The following is a 26,579-nucleotide window of genomic DNA, read 5'->3' as shown; positions in this document are numbered from 1 at the left end:
TGCCTTTCTCATGCACTGTCAGCTCGAGTCTCCACAGCCATCCATCTTCTCTGCCCCGTTGCCTCTGACCTGCCCGCTGCCTTCCTCAGGGCCCACTAACTAAAACCATGGAGATGGGTTTCTGCTTCCAATGGCTCAAAAGAAAAACACCCCTTCCAGTCGCAGGGGAATCTTTTTTTTTTCTACAAAGAGAGAAAAGGGGACTTTAGATAAGACTTCTTGTTACTGCCAGTTTTTATTAAGTAAACCCTGCTCCACTTTGCCCTAATACATGGAGGTGTTCCATCATTGCAGGCAACCATATTCAGAGGCAATTACTAGATTAACCACCCTGTTAACTTTTCTCATTATTACTCTGAATATTCCATCCTTTTTTCCTCAATGATTGCAGTGCATTAAAGGTTTTAGGTTTCTCCGATTGAAAGCAAACTGCTCATTCAGACTGCAATTATTATTCTCTATAGTCAGCAGAGCTGCTATTAATTCCAAAAGAGGTTATATATTGCTGGTTAGACTAACACAGAAGGAAGCAATATAAAAGTAGAAAAAAGTCTAATTAAGGGTTTTCTATAAACATTTGTATCGGACTCATTGTGGATGGTTTATTATTTTCATCCCTGTTTGTTATAAAACTAAACCAAGCTGCTGGTGTTGGGTATTGTCTTTTAAGGGGTGCATCCTGGCCAGGTCGCCAGTCTATTGCAGGGAAATGCACTGACATGCAACTATGCACAAACATACACCTAACGGGCAATTAGGACCTAGTCAACCTATCTATCTGGTTTTGGGACCAGTTCCAGGAGAGAACCCATGCATGCATACGGAGAACCCGCAAACCCCATGCAGAAACAGCCTAGAACAGGATTTGGACCTTTTCCCTGCAAGGCAACAGTGCTAAACTGCATCAATATGCAGCCATAGTCAGAAAAAAAAAGAAAGCAGAATCTAAAAGACAAGCTGTGCATGTCTATTCAGCACCCATCCATCCATTATTTGACACGCTTGTCCCGAGTGGGGTCACGAGGGGTGCTGGTGCCTATCTCCATCAGTCAATGGGCGAGAGGCAGGGTACATCCTGGACAGGTCACCAGTCCATCGCAGTATTCAGCACCCATTACTATAATGTGAACAAATATAAACACATTTTGGTTAACATTCTTGACAGCACATGTGAAAATAAAAAGCAGCACATTATCCTAAACAAATCATCCCCACAGTGAAACATGGTAGCATAGTATCATGCTGTGGGATAGCTTTTCTTCCATATATAGAGTCAATCAATTGCGGAGGAAAGCCTATTAAGAGTTTGCAGTGGAGTTCAGAGTGAAATTTAGATTAACAGCTGAATGACCGTTAATATACAGCAAGAGCTACAATAGAAAGGTTTTGATACAAACACTAATTTTAGAATGGATGAGTTAAAGGTGACATAAGCCAAAAGAATACAACTGCAACTACAGAAAAAAGGTGGTTCTGAAAAATTAGTAGTTCTGTGGGGCTAAAACAAGCATAATTTCAGAGGTTTAAGACTTGTGAAAATATTTTGAGCAAAATGTGTCATTTTACTTTAAAAATCACAATACTATAAACTGAAGTTTGTTAACCCAAGATAAGAAAATGTGGAAAAGTTCAACAGGTTGAGATAATTTAGCAATATGCTTTACGCATAAATTAAGGAAACTAAAGAGTTCTTTAAACAAACAAGTTATAAACAAGCTATCAACATGCCACTGTTATTTCCAATACTGGTTTTAAGTGGACACTGCTGACTCTGCATTACCATTAGGGTGAACAATAAGGGTGCAGCCACCTTCCATCTTCTCGATATCGGCTAAACGGAAACCAGATCAGGAGCTTGTAGGTCCTTTTACTGAAACCTCATCTATTCTCCTTTGCTCATTTAACCACATTGTGTGTTTTCCTCCTCTGTTGTTGCCACTCTAGCCTCCTGGGAACGTTCAGACTGATAACAATTACCTCCTTCGGTTTTGCTCTGTCAGTCACTTTAATGCACACAGAAACGGGGTTTGCTACTAACCAGAGAGAATCTGGGAATGGCTTCCTTCTGGGGATTTATTTTCAGTTCCAATTTGATTGTGATTAAGGAATTATGAGTTTTTTATTTGTGTATTTGGAGTGGCAAAATATGTGGGAAAAACAGGCTTCACCTGAAATGAAAGTGACACTGAATCGAATTGGTTTTAAGATTTACTACATTATGCTTTTCAATGATTATGTGCCAATATGTATCTGCTATCTACATAGCTACATAAGTGCAAACAATAAAAACTGATCATGTAAATTAAGTTTCCAAAATCTATTTATAGTTTAGTTTGACACAATAAAACAAATCCAACAAAACCATTAGATGCGTTAAACTAACGGGATCATGGTTATATTGATAAACAATAACTGTCCCTAAATAAGAACCAAATTAAAATAGAAATTAGGGATTTCTAGAGATGCAGAATGTCTTGATAGCAATCTGAAACATACATTCTTTAACTGCTTATTTTATATTGTGAGATGCTAGAAAAGGTTTGATTGAGTGCTATTAATCAAACTAGGAACACTTGTAAAAAACAACAAGCATGATAATAACTGACCTGTGTATTATTAACCAAGGAGTTACATAAACTTTAAACAGAGTTGGATAGAAGTGGAGTATTTCTTTCAGCTTGCTTATAGTGGAGATTTTACATGGCCGATATATTCTGATATAGGATTTTTGTCTGATTTATATTGATATTGGATCGGGACATTCCTTATAGGTGTGTGGATGTATTAAATGTTTTTTTTTTTCTGAAAAAAAAAACACAATAAAATTTTAACATTGCAGAGACTGAAACATTTTTTACTTGAGTTTTTTTTCTCTTCACAATCTCTTAGTGAAAAGGAGCAAAATGAGAGTAAACAGCAGGAGTAAAATGTGAAAGGTTGAACTGACCTTAAGCCAAACATGAAACTATTAGCTAAACAAACGTCAGAAACTACTATGAGGTTTTAATCCACACTTTTTCATCCATTGGTCATTTTCTCTTTTGTAAAATAACAAAAACAAAAGTGGCGTTCAGAGAAGCTGCAGATTGAATTTATGCCTTAAAATAGCTTTACTTCAATTGTGCTGAAGATTTCCTAGATGGATGTTTAGGTTAGTCTTGCACCTTCTTATTTTCTATACATGCCATGGAATTTACTCCAAATAAAAAAAAAAAAAAAAGTTTTTGTTCAACCGCTTGAGATTTTTTAAAGAGTTTCTGGTTTAGAATTTCTGAAAAATGCTTCAAAATTAACAAAACAGTAGTCCGCTCTGAGAGAGGACTTGATTTTATTAAAAATCACTACATCATGAATGTTACATGTGCAGGGCTGAAGCTACAGGGTACAGTGGCAATTATCTTCTAAGTATACAGTATGTGGACAAAGATACCTGGATGTCCAATGCTGGATTGGCCTAAAAATGGCTTCTAAAACTACCCTGGTTTCTCGTAAACTTCCTTCTGTCAAAACTGGAACTGATATTGGAGCAACAAGCAGACTATCCTTTCTGCTGATAGAATTTGCAGGAATAAGAGTTGGTTTAAAGCAAATAAAAAGCCATCAAAGACGGGCCTCTTAGCTGTTCTACTCTGCTGTGACAGATCTGGGCTCTGAAGCTTAAGGGGGTTTGAACATTTTGAACTCCTCTGGATTTTTTGTGTGTTTTGTTTTCTTTTTCACCTCCAAACACACCCTTGAAACTGATGCATGGCATAGAAATCTTAAGCAAAAAAAACAATCAACAAAACAACTTTTTCAATTTTATAATGTCATTTTTGAAAGTAGACTTTAATCAGCTTGGATAATATTTTAATATGAAAAACTCACACAAAGAGAAAAGACAATTAGAAGAAATGTATTTATACAATTACTTTGTCTTTGGCGCTCAGACCTCGGCAGGAAACATAGTGCTTAATTTGAATAGAACTGCATTAAAAGAAGTAAAGAACAGGGATGTTTCCCCCCCAGGCCTGAAACTGGTGGTGGAGTGGAGATAGATGAAGTTGGTCAGTCTGTAGACTGCTGGTTATGCTGAGCTTTATGGGGAGATCCAGTGGACTGCGTGAGCTGATACTAGAGCTTCACTCAGGGACCTGGAAGATGGAAGTCCAGTTTGGACAACACTACAGTAGTTGAGAGAACCTGTCCATGATGAGCAAGCATGAAGCAACAGTGGAGAGGAAAAAACCCCATGGTAGAACCAGGCTCAACATGGCGGTCTTCTGCTGGACCAGTTTAAATTAATGCAGTAAGAGTCCAGGAGGAATGAAACACTGATGAAGCTTTAGCTATGATGGTGGAGGAGGAGCTAGAGGTGGGTTGAAACAGGGTCATCTGAATGAAGTCACACAGCGCATCCGCCGCCTGCGCACTAGAGCAGACAAGTTGCGGATCTGAGGCCTTTTAAGACAAACTTTGGATGCCGATTGGCTTTCGTGGGGGTGTGGTTCAAAGCTGATTGCTCTCCTACATCCACCTGCGACACAGCTAATCAGTTTCTTCAGTTGAACTTCCGCCTCGGCTCCATTTTTAACATTTTAATTCTTGCCCATAAATATCCCCCTTTAACAAGTAGAAGTGAAATGAGTACAGTTGCTGCTGTAATGAAGTAAAATTCCCTGAGAAAAGTAAATAATTCATCCAAACAATTTGAACAGATTTCTTTGAAATGATACGACTGATTATTTCCACACATCTGACCTATTTGTTTTCAAATAACAACTCTTATGAGTCTTAAGAGTTTTCAAACTTAAACTCTTAAACATCTCTAATCTGTTTTTATACTAATTAGTAGGAGTTTGCTTTGGCAAAAGGAAAGATCTACTCAGTATGAGTTGGCCATAATGATATTTTTAATTTACCGTGTAATGGCAATTAAATTGTCCTTTGACTTTTAAGCAGTGGCATTAACTTTTTTTCCTTTTTTCACACTTGAGGATTTCCCCTGTTAGCCTTGTCCTCCCTTTGTGAACTCTTATTAATCAGACTAATGAGCTTCTGCAGCGAGCAGGTGGGACAGGAACAGGCATCCTCTAGGGCCGTTACACAAGCTTACACCAACACTCATAGGTTATTAATTTCTTTCTAATTGTAACCTTTACCTTTTAAGCTCATCCTCTTCTTAAATTTCAAACTGTTGAATTGATTCACGGAGAGAATAAAACCTTCATTATCTTAAACTCCAGCTATTGCAACAGTGGGTTAAACACCACAATAGATGGTCAAATGAATTCCCATTTTGGTTGATATGCAAATGAACCTGAGTCCTAGAACATGTGTTCAAAATATGCAAACTAGTAGTTTAGTATTGTTATATATCAGGAGATAGTGCATGCATTGTCCTGTTGTTTTGCAGGGCTCAACTGAGGCCATCAATTTCTTTCCTTTTGGATGAAATTTAAAACCAAAGTCAGGAGCAAGAGGAGCGCTCAGATTGCTGCCTCTGCTGCTCTTATCACAGATTACGCTTCCTCAGAGACTCATAATGCGCTCAACACTTGTGTTTATCTTGAAGATTGGGAGATAAACCACACAGCTTTACATGCGAATGAAAACCAAAGAATTATTTTTTTTTTTCTAAACTGATTAAGAGAACTTGTTTATGTTTGTGAGCAAGCCTCACCAGAGATTTGAAAAACACAAATGAAGATTCCTAACATATAAACGGCTTCATTGTCTCCAGAATGGTTTGTTTTTTAATTTTTGTTTTTAAATCACATGCCTCTCCAGGCCCTCGCAGTTCTTACAGAACAGCATCTCATTAACATTTGACCCACTAAAAGCCGCTTACGCTGGGGAAAACCCTCAGGGATGCTCTTTTCTGCCTCATAATGTACACAATTTATAAATAAGTGAGCCAAGAAAACTCCCCTTCCATCTGTGCATTTTAAATCATGAGAGCACACAACCATTGAACAGACATGAAGGTGGAGAAACTGGCAGCGGGGTTGGATATGAGCAGCAACACAGTAGTTGTTTTTTTTTTTCTTCAATTTTTTTTTTTAATACAAATTCCTGTTTGTGTCTTGAAAAAAAAAAACTATTATGATCCCCTGCAAAACTCTTTGGTATGAAGCACACTGGGAAACAAGGTGTGTATTTATATATATATATATATTTCAGCACATTCTTGACCTTTTTATTTGTGGCTTTTTGCAGAGCTTCAGTAAAGAAAGGTGTGACCTTTCGAACAGCAACACCCAGCAACCCTTTACTGTGGGACATAACACTGGATATGGGAGCAGATGGAGCCATTGCTGTTATTTGTCAGAGAAAGGCCCCCATACCTGGGAAAAGGTAGGTTAATAAAAAAAAAAACACATGGCTGCATGCCTCAGTCAGTTCATTTTATGTGTCTAGCTTTTTCCCTTGTGAATTTTATAATCTCATCTCAACTACCACCCCTCCTCTAACATAAAGTCGAAAAGAAAAAAGTATTATTATGTGGTTTTCAGTGAGTGCTTATTTTTGTTGCTATAAAAATGGATCTCTTATATTTCTATTTTCTGACGCCACTGCAGATGTTATCATCCCAATAAATGGCTGTTATTAGCGGTTATCAGTCCAATGGCTTCAGATTGTGCCTCCTACCTCCCAGTAGACTTAGCAGGTAGTTATCACTGGATGAATTCCGACCCTATTCCTAACCCTAAGGCCATTCCTTTTATGCCTACGAAATTTATCTGTTATGTGTAATATGGACCTAATTTTACAAAAAAATAGATCGACCTGTCACTCATATTAAACAAACCAAAAACAAAAAATTTAATGCTTCCAACTGAGCTGTTTTTAAGCACCACATTCAATCCCTATGAATGAAACATGTGGAATTTATAAAAAAAAAAAAATGTTGAAAAAAAATAGTTGTGTTGTAAACGGAGTAGACAAAACATATATTCATTTTGTAAATAAACTGTGACTGTTACCAGCGATGAGCTGTAGATGATCAGCCCTTGGAAACCTACTAGAGGAGGCGGAGTCTGAAACCATTCTATGGGACTGATAACTGCTAATAATGGCCATTTAATGGTTGATCACATCTTTCTACAGCAAATTCTTTTTGCAAATCTTAATCATCTATAGCAGCGGCCCCCAACCTTTTTTGCACCGCGGACTGCTATATGTCAGACAATATTTTCACGGACCGGCCGGGGGGGAGGGGGGATTTCGATCAAGTAAAATGTTACGACTGGCATAAAATCAAATACAAACAGCATAAAAATAATACAACAAGCCGGTCCCATCTAGGTGTAATAGGAGAAAATGACAGACGAATTGTGCTCCTGATGTCCAGTCTGGTCCGTAGCTTTGTTTTGGTCGCTGTAACTGCAGAAAATCCCGCTTCACTAAGATAGGATGTTATAGATAGGATGAGTCTTGACCTGAAATAACCTGTGCCAAGAGGCACAGATGCACCGACTGATGTAATTGGGAGAGAAGACTCTGATCGTCGATAAATTATATATATATATATACTTTTTCTCTGTGTCTCTAAACAAGACTCTTAACGCCCGATTGATCCCCAGGCGCCCCACCATGGCAGCCCGCTGCTCCCCAAGGAGATGGGTTAAATGCAGAGATAGATATCTCTAATGTGAGATCAATAAAGTTGAATTATTATTGTTAATTATTAATTGGCTTCCTGCACTCTGCACTGATACCGCCTGCAGGTTCTCCTGTAAATGCATCCTACTGGCTTACCTTACTGTAGCTGAGAGAAAGCAGCTGGATGAGCTGATCAGGAAGGCCAGCTCTGTGATTGGATTCCCTCAGGGCTCAGTGCAGGAGGTGGGAAACAAAAGGATCCTAACTAAATTAACATCTCTGTTGGCTAATGTCTCCCACCCCATGAATGAAGCTGTTGCAGAACTGGAGAGCTCCTTCAGTGACAGACTGTTGCATCCTAAATGCACCAGGGAGCGTTGTCACAGATCCTTCCTCCCAGCAGCTGTAAAACTCTAAAACCACCACTGATCCCAACAACCTAAATAAGTTGCTACATTCATGCAGATTTTACAGTTTTTGTCTCAGTTAAATAACATGCTGCTATCATTTCGCACATCTCTGATGTTGCTGCTATTTTCAAACATCCATTACTGTATAAATGTCCATAGCTGTATGTTGGTTATTTATTCTCCAGGTGCAATGTTTTTATATTGTTTTGTTATATATTGTCTTTACAGTACAGTATTTTATTGTTTGTCTTTTAACACAAATATGGACCTTTTTCTAAGGTCTATATTTTTGTGACATTTTTTTCTAGAATCTCTTTGCAGCTGTAAATACCAGGATTTCCCCATTGTGGAATAATAAAGGGATATTCTATTCTATTTTATTCTATTCTATTCCTTTATTCCCTTATATTAAGTAAACTAACTAATGTTTGTATTTTCTACACTTCCAGCTTTACATGGTAACAAACTCCTAAAATGCTACAACCCCTTCAATTTTAAAAATGATAGATAAACGTTTACCTCCTTCTGGCCAGTTAGTGGTGCACTCTAGCTTGCAGGCTCTTTTTCTGTAATGTATGCTAGCCTTTTGATAGATATAATAATGCTAAAGCCAACCTTTTGGTTAGCATTAACCTAATATGAAACCAACTAGTTCAGATGAAAAGCAACATCTTTTATCGACACCACCTGCACTCAAAGGCTCTACCAATACTCACCCTCTCTTTGCTTTTTTTGTTTAAGTCTGAGAAATGTGGACCCAAGAAAAGGTCATCTCGTGTCGACTGTGGCCTCTTTACCAACAGTACATAGGCTATCTATTTATTTTGGATCCAACAACATTTATAAAGCAATCATTTTTCTTTCTGTAAAATTACACTTTTATTCTGCACCACTCTTAGTGTTCTTTGGATTTATTATTTTTGAAAAGTTATTGTTTCGATGGAAAGCTATGACCTTTAAGGGATGTCTCAAGCTTCATCTATGAAAAACTATTTAAAAGACATCTGCAGGACAGTCAGAATAAACATGGCCCTAAAGGTTCTGGGAATGTAATCGTATTAAAAGAGCTCCAACCTCTCTTTATTTGAGTTGTCCTTTCTAATTCAGCAGCTTTAGCCTTTAACTGAGTTTAACTGGTTTTGATAATGAGTACAGGGCCCTTGAAAAGCCCACTTGTAACATTTTGTCCTATTATTTCCATAAATTATGTATTTTATTTTGATTTTATGAAATAGACTAATAAAAAGCTGCAACATACTTTGAAGGGGAAGAAATATTATATTTTGATTTATAGAAATTCTTTTACAAATAGAAGAGTTCATTTTTATTCAGACTCCCACTCATACGTTCATACTTCTGGGACTCCTGAATGAAAAATAGTGGAATCAACTACCTTCAGATGTTGCCTAATTACTAAACATTGGTGCATAATTGAATCTCAAACTAAATAAAGCTGAGCTGCCGGGGTCTCAGAGGCTTGTTAGAAAACATTAGGGAACAAACAGCATCTTCAAGGCCTATAAACTCAACAGAAAGGTCAAGCATAAATTTGAGGAGAAGTTTAAGAGTTAGGTTATAAAATAATATTCCGAGCTTTGAAAAAAAATCTCTATCAAATCTAGCATACAGTAAAATGGTGAATTGGTATTAGCTCATGATATCCACAGCTCAGCTGGGATGATCTGTCCACACGAAAACTATTAGAAATCTGGCCTTAATGGAGCAATGACAAAGAATTAGCTGATAGTAATTTATATAATAGTTATTTTCATTTATCATGGCGAGATTTTGTATATCCTAATTTTATATATCAAAGGTCTTGCTCAGACCTGTACCCACTCAGCAAAAACCCCCTTTATAATTTACTGGTTGGTGTTGTTTTCAGTTTTCCACGAGGCAAATACAGTAGGGGGTGAAAGCAAACATGTGGAAGAGGGTCCACTGGTGAGATAAAACATTTTTTTGCTGACTTTGTATAAAAATAATATCCGGAGAGGAAAACTAAGACTGAATATTGCCCTGAATTCTTTGTCATTGTAGTGATGGAGAGAGAAAGTGTCAGTTTGATGGTTTTAGCATTGTGCTGCAGGGATGCTTTCCTTAGCAGGAACAGGGTAGCTGCCCAGAAGATGAATAAAGCTAAAGGGAACTGAAGGAAACTTACTTGGTGTCACGAAAGACTGATGTTTTAGCTAAACCTTAAAGCACAGCCAGAGCTACTACTGAATGATTAACAACAAAGCATTGATGTAATTAACATCTTATATCGTCCCATTCAAAGACCAGATAAAAAACAAACTGAGAAACTATTAATCCCATTAAATGAATTCTTCTACTGGTTTATTAAACAACACATGGATAAAAACTCAAAAGGTTCATTTTAACCACAGTGCTCTAGTTCAGAGCAGACATAAATCATGAAGCTGTACCTATTTATCCTTTTAAATGTTCTGATTTTTTAGACGGGAATGAATTATGAGGTAGCAGTTTGGATGCTAATGAATTACCCTTGAATTATAGTGAAAGAAAATTAAGAAATAAGGAAAGGGCAATATCTGTAGTCCTGTTAAGGTCCGTGATGACAAATAGCTTTTCAGCAGTTAGTATACTTAGTTTAGAAAGCTCAATCAAATATACATCTAAATCTTTAACATATTAGGGATGTTTCTATTCTTTCCAACGCTCAGTTCGGAGTCGTAATTAAGGCATCTTTAGATAATTGGGATGACACCTAACCCTTTATTACTTCTTCTGCTGTATGATTAATCATTTTATAATATATATTTTCACCGCAGGTTTCAGCAAATATTTTTTTTCTCTTTTAAAAAAGTTCCAAAACATGAATTCGGTCTTATAATTTCAATTCCAAAATCAGGGGAATAACATTTTTCCTTAGGCTTTATCTTTAAAAAGCTAGAAACACTTAAGACCAGTTAAAACAAGGTAATTAGACCAGAACTTTAGCATGAAAACATCTTTTGCAGTTATTCAATATAGCTTATATATATTATTGAAGTTTATACCCCAGTACAAGTTGTAAAAATAATATTTTGATGTCCTTAAAAACCTGTCAGAACAGCTTCTGAAGCCTCATCAGGGATCTAATTTTATACTATCCAGATTATATAATGCTCTTATTAAGTGTATTATTATTTCATAGATTCATAATTCTATGTTACAACCTTCAGTGAAGGTCCTCTAGATATTATTTAAAGCTCTGGTTTCAAACACAAGACCTCAAGGTCTGGTGTCATCCTACTTTTACACGGGGCTCTGTTTTAATACAGCTGACTTAAAAGTTATCTCATTAGCAGAACTCTGTATAGCTTGGCTGATTGCTAGTGAGGCATGAAAGTGTAGACATTTATGTCAGGTGTATAGACTAAGGAACATATTCCTGCAATCTAAAAGTTGCTGAAAATCAGCCCCAAATTTGACTTTAAAACTACTGGTCTTATTACTGAGGTTACAGGAAGGTAACTCATGTAACCTCTAGCATTGTTCTGTTAATGTTTATTTCAGAGAAAAATCAGGATTTGGCAAATATTCCGGATATGTAACAGAAGCGAAAATCCAAAAACATAAATCCACGAAAGCTGAGAACCCAGGAATACTCACAACAAGGGGGCAAATAAATGACGACAAACCAGCAACAGTGATTGAGCAGGAGGTGCATATATGGGAGAGAGAAACAAAGACCAGGCTAATCAGCAGATTGGGAGCAGGTGTGGACAGAGGAGCCTAGAAAGGAGCTAGGGAAATAGAGACCAACACAAGAGGGCAACAGAGGGAAAACAAGAAATACCTACTGTAAGAACTCAAATACTCATGGTTATGATTCTACTCACTTTACATACGATCACATTTAAAAGTGTTAAAAAGCATAAATCTTAAAAAGCTATGGTCTGGATTCATCTAATTAACTCTTGGTTTTTATGAAGCATAGGCACCTCAACAGTGGAGGATGTGAAGAAATGTTCTGACCCCACAAAATCTGGTCAGTTGCTAAAGTCAGATATCAAGAAAACTATGTATTATTTGAATGATACTGCAAATATTTTAAAACTCTGCTTAAGACTTATTGCCTGCTTTTAAGACTAGTAGTTTTCAGTCATTGTGACCCTGTTTATTCAGTTTAAACAAAGAAAATGATGATTGTTCTAACCCATCCTTTACATAACTGTTACATTTTTAAACAAAGGTGGTTCCATCTTAATCTGGTATATTCAGTTAGACACTTTTCATAGATGGACAGAAAACACTACATAAACAGTGGTGTTAAAAGTCCACACATTTGTTAATTAAGTAGAAGTATAGATACTGCAGTTTAAAAACACTCTGGTAAAAGTTGAAATATCAACTTGACCTCTTTACTCAAGTAAAGGTTAAAAAGTATGTGCTCCAAAAACTACTTAAAGTATAAAAATATAAAGTAACCCTTGAAAAAAAGCAAGGTGCCACTACATGTATTGAAAGCTCAATTTTTCGACTATTTTGAAAAATTCTTTGAGATAGGGCCAAGGATGAGGGAGGTCTTGTTGGTCTCCATCTCCTGATATGCTCTCGCCTGTGTCCGACCTTTCAGACATTTCAACATCTTTTTCTGAATTCTACATTGTAGCATGGCATAGACAATTCACATTTGCAGTTTGAAGAACACCTGCTTGCTTCTGATGATTTCCTTTGGCGTCAGCACAAATTTGACGAATAGCTAACCCATCAGTGTTTCCGTTATTTTACTCATCCAATGACACTAGTTTTCACTAAATGTGGATGGCGCCAAACAGTGTGCGAAATACCTGTCAATATTTGGGGGGGTCCCCATCTCCCGATTGTTGTTGTTATTGTTGCGCAATACCGATCTAAATTTTCTCAATATGCAGTAGGCCTATAACATTTAATGTCAATTCTTCAGATTCACCAGACATACAAGGACTCGAGAGGACGTTTCTCATTCACCAACAGTGAAACAGATAAAGGCACAACAGATAAGATCAGTTCCTTAAACTAAAATTTAAACATTCAATTTCACAATAAAATATAAAATGTACAATAATGTAAAATATGCAATACTTATGCTAGTGCAAAAAGGCAGATGGTAACGGCAGCAGAAAAAAAAAAAAATTAATAATAATAATAATTATTGCCTGTGTTATTAACTGCGGAAAAGCACATGGCTAATTTGCATACGCGAACAGGATTGGCTGGCTCCACTTGGCAAAAAACAGAACATATTTGTGAATAAAGGTTTTGAATTTTAATACTGGACATGTTGAGCTTAAAAACATTATACATTTTTTTATTTTTTTTGACACAATTTAAGACCCGCTTTAAATTTTGTTTTTGAGGCTTTCAGGAGGTCTCATATTTCCCACTCTGGCGCCAATGATCTGCACATGGATGGGGCACATGACAGAAATAAATATAAACATAAAACCGAAGCCAAGAGTAACGAGGAACGTTTGTTTTAAAAATGTAGGGAATAGAAAGTACAGATACTTGTGTGAAAATGTAATGAGTAGAAGTCAGAAGTAGGAAGAAAAATAAGAAATGGAGTAAAGTATAGATACCTTAAAAGTGTACTTAAGTACAGTAACAAAGTATTTGTTTTTCATTTCTTGAAAAACAAATACTTTCTTTCTGTAGATAAATTAAAACAGATCTAAAACAACTTTCTTAGCTGTCATAACAGGGCCAATTCCATAAATAAATCCATCCCCTCCCACTTCATCCATCAATAGATGGAGATAATGTGGGGCTGGTGCCAATCTCCAGCAGTCTATGGGTAAAATGCAGGTTACACCCTGGACAGATTGCCAGTCTATAACACGCCAGTGCCATTTCCTTTTGCTTTGTAACAAAAAAAGTAACCAAAAGGTTTCATGGTATGTTAAAATGACCATTTTCAGGGTTTAAGTTCATAAAGCACTCAACCATCTCAAATCAAAAGACAACTGGGGAATCAGGATCTTTCGCCAAACATTTTCTACTATACAGACGATCTACCAATGTGGGATTTAGCAAGGAGAATGTCAGCTTCCACTTTCACCTTATGCAATGTATTTTGCTTAACTATAGGCATTACTTCCCTTTAAGAGCCATCAAATCATGTTTGACTGGCTGCAGCATATATAAAGTCAACCTAGTTTTAACCTTGAACACATTTTACTGATGAAAACATAAAGTAGGTCATTGGAAGCTGATCATTTCAGTAATGTTGGACAACAACATAAAACACTGTTCAAAGGTAACGCAAACAAGTTTGCAGGTGTTTCGATCCGTTCTGTCCGCTCTTTTGTGAGTAAAGCAAAGAACATCAGACATACTAAGTGACTGCAGGATTTAACAGCCAATGGCATTCATAAACAAGGGATCATAAAGGTCTAGACCATTTTAAATCATCTTCATTAGTGCGCACTCAAGATATTTAATATAATTTAGGAACCAATAAACATACAAACTCATCAGCAGTGTTACAAACCTGCTGTCCATCCAGCTGTCCTTCCATGTTGTTGTGAACTACATAAATCTTTGTTGCTTTCCAAGCCTGCAAGTGAACCCTAAAGTGGCTGCTTTGAGATTAAATTCAAACTGTAAGATTATGTGTGTCTTTATAGCCGTTCCAAGAAAGGATTGCATAACTGAAGCTTTATTGGAATGTTTCCAATAAGAAAAGGCTTAATTGTGCCTAGCAAAGTTTTGCAAAGAAATGATAAAGGGTCTAGCAATAAAAGGAGAGGGGCAATAATTCACCAGTAATAAAACTGATATAAATAATTTCATTTGCATATTAGTTTGTTGTTATTCCTGAAATCTTAATTTGCATTTGTTTTAAAATGCTTGGATTCCTCTATAATTGGCAGCTTATTTGCTTTAAACAGAGACAAAGCGTTTAACCTCTGGGTGTTGGTTTGACCTTAATATTTTGTTGGTTTTTTTCTCCATTTTTTAGAGGATTATGACAGTTTACAACTACTTTGGGGTTTAACATATTTGTTTCACTATTAAGGCTGATCCTCTCCAGAAATGTGACAAAAAACATAGAACCCCTGCTGAGGGTGTGTGCTGTTTAACATCTGAAGGGATTTTAGTGACTTTATGTCCTCCTTGCTTTTGTCAGCTCACACAGTATATGCTATATCAGGACAGCAGGGCTATTTTTCCAGGCTCTGTTGAAGGAGCCCAGCTTGGATCTTGCAGACAGATTGGAAGCCATAAAAACATAGTGGATGAGGTTGTTGATCATTCCTCTGCAAGCTTCCCAACTATGACAGGAGGGTGTAGAATGACAACATCGCCTATCGTATGTATATCTGTGTTAATGCAGACTTAAGGGGATGTGCTGTGCCTGCTGATGTGAGCCAAGCATCTCTTCTTGTAATACTTGGCCAGAGATGCGATTACTATCTTTTAATCTCAGGTCTCTTAGCAATATGTTACAATGATTAAATGACACTAAATCCTTCTTTTGCCCTTAATAAGAAAAAACCTTTGCATTTGTTGTTTTTGAGGTTGGTATTTAATATAATATTCATGCATATGATTTGTGAATCTACGTTGCTGTTTATCCAGTATGCTGGGTGGCTATGATTCAGCCTGTAGTTATGCAGCAAAAGGGACTTTGTAAGTCTGAACAACTCTGACACTGATTTATAACTTGTGCACACTGCAGAGAGTCTGATAAAGTCCACGGTGTTATGTGCATGCTTATTGTGTTTTGTTCCACCAATATATCTTCTCTGTTGTTCGATGAGACGGCAAGAAAAAAAAGCTAAAATACAAACTTGGGACATTGCAGAAAAATTGAATATAAGGCAGCAGGACACTCTGCTCAAGCTGGCATCAAGAAAAGGCCATTGTTATTTATTGAGGATTGAACTTTTTGCTATGGGATGCCACTGTTCTTTGAATAAATTTCATTCGCATATAATACTTGCAAACAGTCTGCCCAGAGAAACTATTTTCTTTTTATTTCTCTAGAAAATGCCTCCAGTTGCTCCTCTTCAAAGCTGAAAAAATAGGCCAAGCCATGACTGGTTTCAGTTCCTCAGATCACATGTGTACATTTATTCTTCCATGGGGCAAAATTCATAACACGTCACCATTAATTTTGTGCCAGATATTACTAAGAGTCTTCTCTCTTCCTAGACAGTGGTCTGTTGGAGATTATGTAATTATTATAAAAAATATACACTCTTAAATTTAAAGTAAGATAATAGAAAAAATTAGTTTGAACGCAGCAGCACAATTTGTCCTACTTGGCCATGTGACAGAGAGTACAGCATAATACATAAATATACAAAGTGCTTTTTAATCATGCATTGTAAACCATCACTGTGGAGCAACGTAGGGGGCATGATTTAGGCCGTTCAAGCTGTTCGGAAACAATATCCTTGGAAAAAGCTTACCGGTAACCAAATTACAGATGTTTAGTTCCATTTAACGTTTTAGTTTTAGCACACATTTGATTTTCAAACTCGTTTTTGACAGTTTTTCTTTCACTTTGATGGAGCTCAAATTTGGTTTGTACCTGTGTATATCCATAGTACTGAAACTGGTTAAAAATTAACTGGATTATCCTACACAACACAGAGTTTCCTTGAAGACATTTTGGAATGCTAATATACCATTGTTCAAGTTGTCCATCCATTTTCCGTCACGTTTTTCCCCAGCCGGGTCGCGAGGGGTGCTGGTGCCTATCTCCAGCTGTCTACAGGCAAGACAGGGTACACCCTGGACAGGTCGCCAGTCAATCACAGGGCAACACAGAGACAAACAACCATGCACACACTCACACCAATTAACCTAACGGAAGCCAATTAACCTAACAGTCATTTTTGGACTGTGTGTGGAAGTTGGAGTACCGAGAGGGAACCCACCCATGCTCAGAGAGAACATGCAAATTCCATGCAAAAAGACCACGGGCTGGGAATTGAAACTCGGAACCCTGTTGCTCCAAGGCAGCAGTGCTACCCACTGTGCCACTGAGCAGCTCATTCAATTTGTTAAAAAAACTAAACAAACAAACATAAAAATTGCATTTAAAATAAATTTTCCATTCCATTGAAATTGATTTCACACGAGAACTGCAATTTAAAAACCTATCACAGAGCTGGATGATATGGCCAAAACTGTATTTTTCTTAATTTCGGTTGTTAGGATATAATTTTAATGTAAACATAAACAAAATAAAATTTCAGAAAGACTGCCAAAAATGGTGACAACATAATCCTGCTTTAACTTGCAACAACTATTGGATCAAGTTTTTAAAACTGCAGTTAAATAACATTAATCAAAACATTAAAAAAAATAAAACCCAGAACGTTATTGACAAAAATTTGTATTCATACTCTGAAATATACGGTCATTATCAGAAAGGTGTTTTAAAGTCATATATATATTTTATCATAGAAATATATGCTGGTACTTGTCGTTGTCCTCTTATCTTGTACGAGGTCCTCGGGCTATCGGTCTCAGCAGAAACTCCCAGACTCCTCTTTTCCCAGCCTTTCTCCAGCTCCTCTGAAGAAAGCCTTTTATGGTCAAACTCTCTATCCTATTTCTAAGGTTTTGTCAGGCTACTCTGCAGAGATGCTCATTGCAGGCACTTGTATGTGGGATATCGTTCTTTCAGTCATCATATAAATTTTATGACCATAGGTAATGATAGGAACAAACACCAATTGGTAAAATAAAAGATGCGTTTGTTGGTTGGTCAGTAAATCCGTCACTCTACTGGGCAAGAGATGCCGTCTTTGAAGAACAGAAGTGGGAGATGTGGAGCCATCAAGTGATTTCTGTGTTTTGTATTTGTTCTACCTAGCCACTGAACCAGGTGAGTCCAATCTGCACAAGGAATTTAATTGTCCAGATTGGACTCACCTGGTTCAGTGGCTGGGCAGAACAAATACAAAACATAGAGATGACTTGATTTGCCACAACTCCCACCTCTGTTGAGGAAGCCTATCACACTATTAATAAAGGGTTCTTTTGATCTGTAAAATCTATAAACATATTTTACCTATTGAAATCAGTAATTGTTTCTAATGAGAGATCTACAGTATATCCCCCTTGCTCTGGTCTTTTCTTTAGTTGAAAGATCACTGGTAGTTTTAAAAGCTCACTGTCTTCCAGGTGGGTGCGATATATGACAGTCATGCGACCTGTTTTTCCATCAGTTGAAAGATCTATGACATGGTCTGAGATCTGTTAAATCCACAAAGAGATCTGTAGATCCTCCTGCCAAAGGATCTGCTTCTTTCTGTCAAAAGGTTTTTTCGCTATATGGGGTGAACATTCTATCTTTATGTCCCTTGGTTGATCTATAATCTAGAAATCCAACTTTTCGTCAGTTGAGAGATCTGTTTTATGTTGGTAGAGGATCTCTCTATCCCTTGCTCTGTCAGGAAAAGTAAACTGTTGGTCAAGAGATTCACAGCTCTATCAAGAGCTATCACTCTGCCACTTTGGATATCTGTTGGTTCAAAGATCTATTGCTCTGTCAGTTGACAGAAATGCTATGTTGCTTGAGAGATCTATCATTCTCTCTGTCAGAAAATCTTGTCACTCTGTTGGTCGAGAGATCTATTAGCTGTCTTGTGGTGACCCATTGCTTGGTCAGTCAAGAGATTCATATATTTGTCAAAACATCTGATGCTCTGAGTCTAGATCAATCTCTATGTTTCGAGATCTAAAACTCTGTCAGTGAAACTGTCTGTCAAAAGAACTGAGAGACATGTGATTCCTTGCCTGTCAAAATATATCTCATTGTTAAAAGATTGATCTCTCTTTCAAGACATTTTTGACTATCTCTACAGTAAAGTCAGTTGTCAGAGGAGAGATCACTTTGGTTTAAAAGCTCTTGCTCGCTGTAAAAAGATCTGTAACTCAACTGCACTGTTGGTTAAAAGATCTAACACTCTCCCTGATGAATGGTGTGTTGTACGTTCGATTTAAAATTTTTTAGGTTTATTCAATACATTTGAATATTAGTGAAAAATGTTTTACTTCAGTAACTGAATTACCCAAGTTAAACATTGTAAAGATTAATTATAGAGACTGATGTTTTTTTAAGCCTTTATTTCTGTTAATTAAAATCATTATTTTTTAACGGACACCCAATGAAAACATAATATCTAATTCCTTTTATGTATTACACATTACACCAATAAAGACATTGTTAATACAGAAATGTAACCCTAATTCAATTCAGTTTATTTACAGTATATAGCGCTAATTCACAACACATGTCATTTCAAGGCACTTTACAGAGACACTTCAACCAGATCATACAGTCTGATTGGTTCAAAATTTTCTATCTAAGGAAAGCCAGCTGATTGCATCAACTCATTGATCCTCACATCAAGCATGCTTGTAGGTACAGTGGAGAGAAAAAAAACTCCCTTTTAACAGGAAGAAACCTCCAGCAGAACCAGGCTCAGTGTGAGCGGCCATCTGCTGAGGCCGACTGGGGTTCAAGAAGACAGAAGCAGACATTCAGAAAGAAGCAGAGATACAAAAGGCAACTATCACCTAGCTCCACAGACGGCCCCGTCCAGGAAACGGCAGCCAAGGCAGACAAGCTCAGAGCCAGCTCCCATGTCAGAGGATGAAGAGAGCACATCCAGTTAGTCACAGTCAGAGTAACAGGACACTGAAGAACAGGCCAAGCTCCAAAATCTATAAACAAAGGCGTTGACGGCAGAAGCAGTTGATATTTCTCTCCAGGATGGAGTCAAGGCTAAACAAGAACAGACCAGATGAAGCTACTATGAGAAAAGCAGAGAGCAGAACGTTAGAGATTGAACTACCAAATACTGCAGAATGGGATAATAGAGATAGAATGAAGTAGAATGATGAAAAGGGGTCCCTATGCCCTCCAGCAGTCTAAGCCTATAGCAGCAAAACTAGAGAGTTGGCTTAGGATAACCTGAGCCACTCTAACCATAAAATTTATCAAAAAGGAAAGTTTTAAGCCTACCTTAAAAAAGTAGACAAGGTGTCTGCCTCATTAAGGCAGAAATCTGAAAGAAGTGAGGCATTGCTGCAAGAACTAGGGATTCATCCCGTGACTGGTGAGTTGCTGGTTTGAACCCCTGCTCCATTGAACTCCATAAATGTGTCCTTTTCAGGACACTTCACCTATCACTCCTGCTGGCAGTCCGGTGGTGCTGATGTATTACAGCTTTATTTTTGTCAAAGCAGTGTGAATTGTGTTGAAAGTCCTTGGACTTGATAACATGCTATATATACTACCAAAATTAATCTTTTTATTATCTAAAAGCAAAGAGTGTTTACATTTTGAAAGTATGTCATATTATATTTAGTAGTAAAAGAAGGTTTTCTTTAATTTGTAAAAATTTGTTTCCATATGTTTTTATGTCTTATATTTTTATGCTCATCACAGCTCCATTTATTTTCTTATCCAGGGTTGAAAGCAGTCTTCTAGAGGTACTTCAGATGGACTTTGAGGTTGAAGAACTGAGCAGTCCTGTTGACAGCCAGGTGATCATATGGAAGCTGGAGCTACCATCTGTGCCCAAAACTCTCGCCAAGACTGAAGGAGCCATGAGAATTTATACAACTCAAAGAGACTTTGTTGGCCTGGCTCCTCTTGTGATGGTGAGTGAGATGACAGCTTTCATGTCACCCATGATCATTATAAAAACCGGCATCGACATTACAGACAGCAGCCTCTCCACTAACTGCCAACGCTTCGGCTGCATTTGAGCATTGACGCATAAAAATATCATAAAATGCACTTTGCGTGATCCATTCTTGTCTGGTGTGCATATGCAGAGGATGGAATATGCTTGGGGTTTGTTGAGGAAAAGCCTTCTATCTTCAGCAGACTGTGACCTTGTGTTGTTTTCTGTCAGCTAGCTGATGCCTCTCTTCTGTGTTGTTCTACTCTATTCTGGCGTGCAATTTTTGGCCATTCTCTGATCCTAACAGCTGCTTCACATGCTGCTATTTCAGTGCCTCAGGCCTCTTTAGCGTGCTACACTACCTCCATAATTAATCCATGATATAATCCCCTGTCACCAAACATTACAGCTGTTTGGATAAAAATATTGAATCTTGGTTACTGTATTTTGTCACCTGGGCCACAGATATTGTAATAAACAAACTGCCTGAGGTGGGAGCACCAGATTTGTAGTTATCAAGAAAAATACAGTAAGAAGCACTTATAAAATATGTTTTAGCTCTTTTTTCACTACAATGTCTACCATTTCCACCACATTGGTGCTGTGTTCTTTGTAATATGAAACAATATCCTGATTTCCAAACAACATGGTTCATCTCACTTGATGAGTAGTAGAATCTAACCTTAGGCTGAGAGCCAAACATAAGATTTTCTAGTCGGCTTGAAAATACATCAGTTTCAGATCCAGTCTTAACCTTTAAAGCTCACATTGCCTGTTTTAGCTCCTGTTATACAAGTAATAGAGTCAAGGGACTAATATCGGCCTGCCTCGTTTTCATTCTCAAAATGGCTAACTGTCGCTGTTATTTTGATTTAACAGACAGTTTTAAAAGAAGTAAGCCATGCTGCACCAAACGGGTCTTGGACTCTTTTCATCATGTTTTATTCTATTATTTAAATTCTATTCAAGGCACATATGAGATTTTTTTTTTGAGAGTTTCCTGAACACCGCATAAAAAAAATCAGCATTATGGGTGTATAAAATCCCAGGGTTGGGCTACAAAAATATATCACTAAAGGTTGGTTAAGGGCTTGATTTCAAATCATTTTTAAAATATTACTTCAAGGAGAAAAGTATTTTCAATTTCAGTTTAAATAAGTTGATAAAATCCACTTCTTTCATGCGGTTTGGTTAATTCATTCTCAACTTTTTAAAATGTTCATATTTCACATTTGTATAGTTGAGTTATGGATAGTAATAATCCAGTTTTAAGGGATAAAAACAAGACAAATCATGTGCAGCAATGATGCAGTAAATGTAATTTTCTTTTTATAAATAAAAAAAACAAACTGTTCTTGATTGAGTATTTTTTATTAAAGGAAACGGCATGAGCTAACATTTGCTTGTTTGTCTAGACATTAATAAAATAATTACAGTATTTAGTTTCCTGCTGATTTAATTCAGTTGTTAGTAGTTTATTTTAATGTAGATAATCAGATTTAAAAGAAAATAAAACACGCATCACATAAAAGTTTCAAATTTATAAGTATGTCACTGAGAATGAGTAAATATTTAATGTCTGCACAAAGATTAAAATCCATCCATCCATTCATGCATCCACCCATATTTGTGGTACTTTATGTGCTTTATTAAAAAAAGAAATGGGCAGAAAAGAAAATGGGGTTAGACATGCAGATAAGGTCTCAAAACCGGGTATCGAACCCCAAAAAGCTGCATTTAAGGACTAATAGTCTCCACATATGAGGAATCTGCTCTCGTTCTACAGGCACTGCCTCAAAAATTGTTTTAAAAAGAAAATATGGACGAGAAGATGATGTTCACTATTTTCCTTAAGGTGGTACAGTATGTTGAAGGTCAGCACACTTCAGACTAAACAGCACAGACCTTTTTTTTTTAGTCCATAGTCACTGGTTTGAATGTGCTTAAAATTTTACAGCTTTCCTTAGAAGGATATGCTTGAACAGAGAAGCTGGGCATCAGCTCTCCTCTCCCTATCACCCATGTGTCGTTCTGGTGATTAGCTTCCCCCAGCTCTGCCTTAGAGACTCCCCAAAGGGGCAAGAACCACTTTATGACTTTAGAGCTTTAACATCAGTCAGCTATCTGTCTTCATGTTTCCTTTTAGCCTTTTTATTCTGGTCATTAACTGTAATAATAATAAAAATAATAAAGAAACATTTGGAGTCTGAATCCTACATATTTCTTAACATTAGAATGTTAGATAGGATTTGCTGTTTGGTGCTTTGATGACACTGCTTGATCTTTACATTCCCTGCAGGACACAGAGATCCTGAACACTGCTGTTCTGACTGGAAAGAAAGTGCTGATGCCTGTGAGGACAGTGGCTGTGGAGGAAGATGGAGTGGTCACAGATGTTTCTGACTACACAGACTGTAGTTCTACTGATGAAGATGTCCTCAAGGTATAATCATTTCTTCCTACTTTAAAGCAACGCTATGTGAGTTCTGACCCACATATTAGCTTAAATGGAGATAAATTATTTTTCAGGTCAATATACAACCAGCGGCGGATTTAGGAAATTTGGGGCCCTAGGCAAAAACAGGCAGGGGGCCCTCTGAACTGAGAAGACAACACATGAAAGAGACCCATTATACAGATAAAGAAATTTTAATAGAATAGAGATATATTATTTGTTCTAAGTTTTTTCCCTCTCTTCGTGTCCCTTTTCTTGTTGTTTTCCTCTCTATGTTTTGTACTCAGCTGACTTTTCATGCTGTCTCAAAAGAAATGAAAGATTTTTTCCAAGCACTAAGCTCACTTAGCTCATTGCTCCTTTCTCTGTTTCCAAAAAGGCAATGTCAAAAGTAAATAACACAGTCTTTTTTTTCACTGTAGACAAGCCATGATCTGCTTATCTGTTTCTCATTTCTCATTTGGATGAAATAATATCCACATGAAGCAGATAAGATAAAGGAGATCAGGAGGCGGGGTTACCAATCTACTTGCTCTGGAGAGCAGAGTTCGGTGCTTTTATATGTTCTCGCCAAAGTCTCCAGTAGCAGAAAAAAGTAACTAGATTTGGCCCTAGGTGCTTTTTTGAAATAAAAGTGCTAGGGAGGTCTGAAAAGTCACTAAATATAGCGACAAAAGAGTTAAGTTCGCATCACAGCTCTTCGCATCTTTTTTTTTCTTCAAATAGTTTGCTTCTGTCTGTATGGACCTTTCTGAACATGTGTAGAGAATGGACTGATCCAATGTGGTGGACACTGGAAATAAGAAATAGTTGTATTAACCATACAGGTAAACAGAGTTTTATGGGGCCCCCAGGAACATGGGGCTCTAGGCAACTGCCTAGTATTGCCTAATGGTAAATCCGCCCCTGTTTACAACACAGGCTGCTATTCTTAAAAAATTGCCTATGTAGATAAACAGGAATGGTTTAGATTTCACTTTCCAATAAGTTCAGACTAATGACTTGCTCATTAGTCTAAGCTCCCCATAAAATAAAAAAATGGAAAAATAAACTAAAAGTTCTTATCCAATAGAAACTTACCAGATCATATGTTTGGGTATCTGATGTAGGATTTATTCTAGGGGGAGGAATGTGACCTTTTCTTTACCAGTTGCTCCATGAGTTAGTCTGCTGGTCCAAAGTGGTCTGGTATCAGATTAAAAATAATCTGGAGGGAGGGGTTCATTTTGTGGCAATGCAGTACTGCCAGTTGTTTTTAGGGGCACTATACCTGGAAGCTACAGATCTAGTGCACCTAAGGGCTAAAAGATACACACCATTTTTTAAATAGACATCATACAAACATATATAATTGCATAACCAAATAAATATAATTTGTGGAGATGTATGTCGGATGGTAAAGTTTGTAATATACAGACAGAGGACATATAGCATCTCACAAAAATGTGTACAAAGACTCCCAAGTGAAAGTTTTGTACACTTCTGAAACTGATCAAATTCAGATTTTTGTCAATTAAGTCACTTTTTCTGAGTTCTACCAAGAATTGATATTAAGTATTTACAAAAATTTAAGAGGTGTATTTACTTTTGTGGGATTATGTACAGTCTGACTTATGTTTCCTTTTTAAAGTAAGATACAATTGAATTGTGTTGTTTATCAGAATACTATGGCAGTTAGTTTTTTTTAGATTTGTGTTTAATGTTTGCTTCATAGTTGGCAGAATTGCCTTTTAAAGTATGCATCTAGCTTATATGTTTAAGGTATCTTTCCACAAGCTTCTTGATAAAGCTTGCTGAAATTCTGACCCATTCCTCTTGACACAAATGGTGGAGCTGATCCAAGTAATGAGATCAGGCCTTAATAGGAAGCACTTCAATGACTTTGTTGTCTTTAAGCCTCTTTGGCAGTATGCTTAAGGTGTGTAAGGCTTTTTCAGGCTTTTGTGATTCTCCCTTTTTTTCCATCCAAATATATAACGATAGGTATTATAGCCAAACATTTCAATTTAATTCTCATCAGACCACAGGTTGTTTCTCAAAAAAGAAATCGTTTTTTCTTCCCTGAGTGCATTTGCAAAAATTTAATTTGGCTTTTTATGTTGCTTTTGAAATCACAGCTTCTTTCTTTCTGTTTTCTGGGCTAATATCTCTCTGGATAATGATACTCTTACCAGCTTTAGTCAGCATTGTCTTAAGGTACTTTGCTTTTGCAGATATTTTCCACCGATGGATTAATTTCCCAAGGGAATAGAACCTGTATTCTTCCTTAATGGTACACAAGGACATATTTCAGTGCTGTTTCTATTACCATTATATTGTGAGGAGATAACTGTTTTACCTTCAAGCATTCGGAAATTGTACCACAGGAACAACCAGACTTATTTTGCTTAACACAGCAGCCTAAAGTGTACCTTACAGAGATATAGTTAGGTTATATACATATACGTAAAAGACCAAAAACCCTTTGATAATAACAAAATAAAGTTAATATACAACTGAGCATCTGTCCTGACAGTTTTTTGATAATCCTTTTTAAGCCGAAATAGAATTCTAGCATCTGGCACAATGAGCAGACATACTGTAACAAAATGTGTGCAAAGTGCTGCAGAACTATCAGAAAGCTACATGGTGACCATTTATGCAGCTACTTAACAGAGCCAGACTGAGTCCAGCTGTCCTGCAATGCCTTGCAGAAAAGTGACAGCTCTGTTCTAGTGAATAATCAAGAACATTAAGAAAAAAATACATTTACAGTTCTTAACAAACATGCAAACAGGGAACAGCATATAGGTAAGAACTAATTCATTTCAACAAAAAATATAAGAAGTTATAGCTAAATTCTTTTCATTGGAATGAATGCAAATTAAACAAATTGTAATGCACTGCAAAAAATGGCAATCTAAATAAGTCATTTTTTCTAAAACTAAGTACATTTGTTCTTGAATTGAGGAGGTAAGGGAGTCACTTTGCCAATGGAACAAGAAAAAGCAACCGCATTGTCTTATTTCAAGTGCATATTATCTAATAATCTTATTTTAAGAGTAAAAATACTCATTCCGTTGGCAAATCATCCCATATACCTACTAAAATGAAGGGTAGATATGCTTGATTTAAGACATTTTTTCTTATTTCTAGACAATTTTTGCAATGTGGTATTTCTATATTGAATGCATTGCACTGGAAAAAATGGAAATCTATATGAGTTATTTTTTCTAAAACTAAGTACATTTATTCTTGAATTGAGGAGGTAAGTGAGTCACTTTGCCAATGGAACAAGACAATTTACATTTAAAAAAAGAAAAAGCAACCGCATTGTCTTATTTCAAGTGCATATTATCTAATAATCTTATTTTAAGAGTAAAAAATCCATGGGAAATCATCCCATATACCTACTAAAATGAAGGGTAGATATGCTTGATTTAAGACATTTTTTCTTATTTCTAGACAATTTTTGCAATGTGGTATTTCTATATTGAATGCATT

General features: G+C 36.8%; 1 protein-coding gene across 1 annotated transcript in view; it reads left to right on the top strand.

Moving 5' to 3' along the window:
- The window catches only part of LOC107099725 (transmembrane protein 132D-like), a 59,522-nt gene that overhangs the window by 22,104 nt on the left and 10,839 nt on the right, over positions 1–26,579 (top strand). The window contains exons 3-5 of the mRNA XM_015397966.1: positions 6,199–6,336; positions 20,423–20,615; positions 22,941–23,084. Coding sequence (XP_015253452.1) covers positions 6,199–6,336; positions 20,423–20,615; positions 22,941–23,084 — 475 coding nt within the window. The remainder of the gene's footprint in view (positions 1–6,198; positions 6,337–20,422; positions 20,616–22,940; positions 23,085–26,579) is intronic.

The sequence above is a fragment of the Cyprinodon variegatus genome, unplaced genomic scaffold, assembly GCF_000732505.1.
Source record: "Cyprinodon variegatus isolate N-32 unplaced genomic scaffold, C_variegatus-1.0 Scaffold900, whole genome shotgun sequence".
In the NCBI taxonomy this organism is placed as follows: Eukaryota; Metazoa; Chordata; class Actinopteri; order Cyprinodontiformes; family Cyprinodontidae; genus Cyprinodon; species Cyprinodon variegatus.
This window is presented reverse-complemented; position numbering and strand designations above follow the sequence as displayed.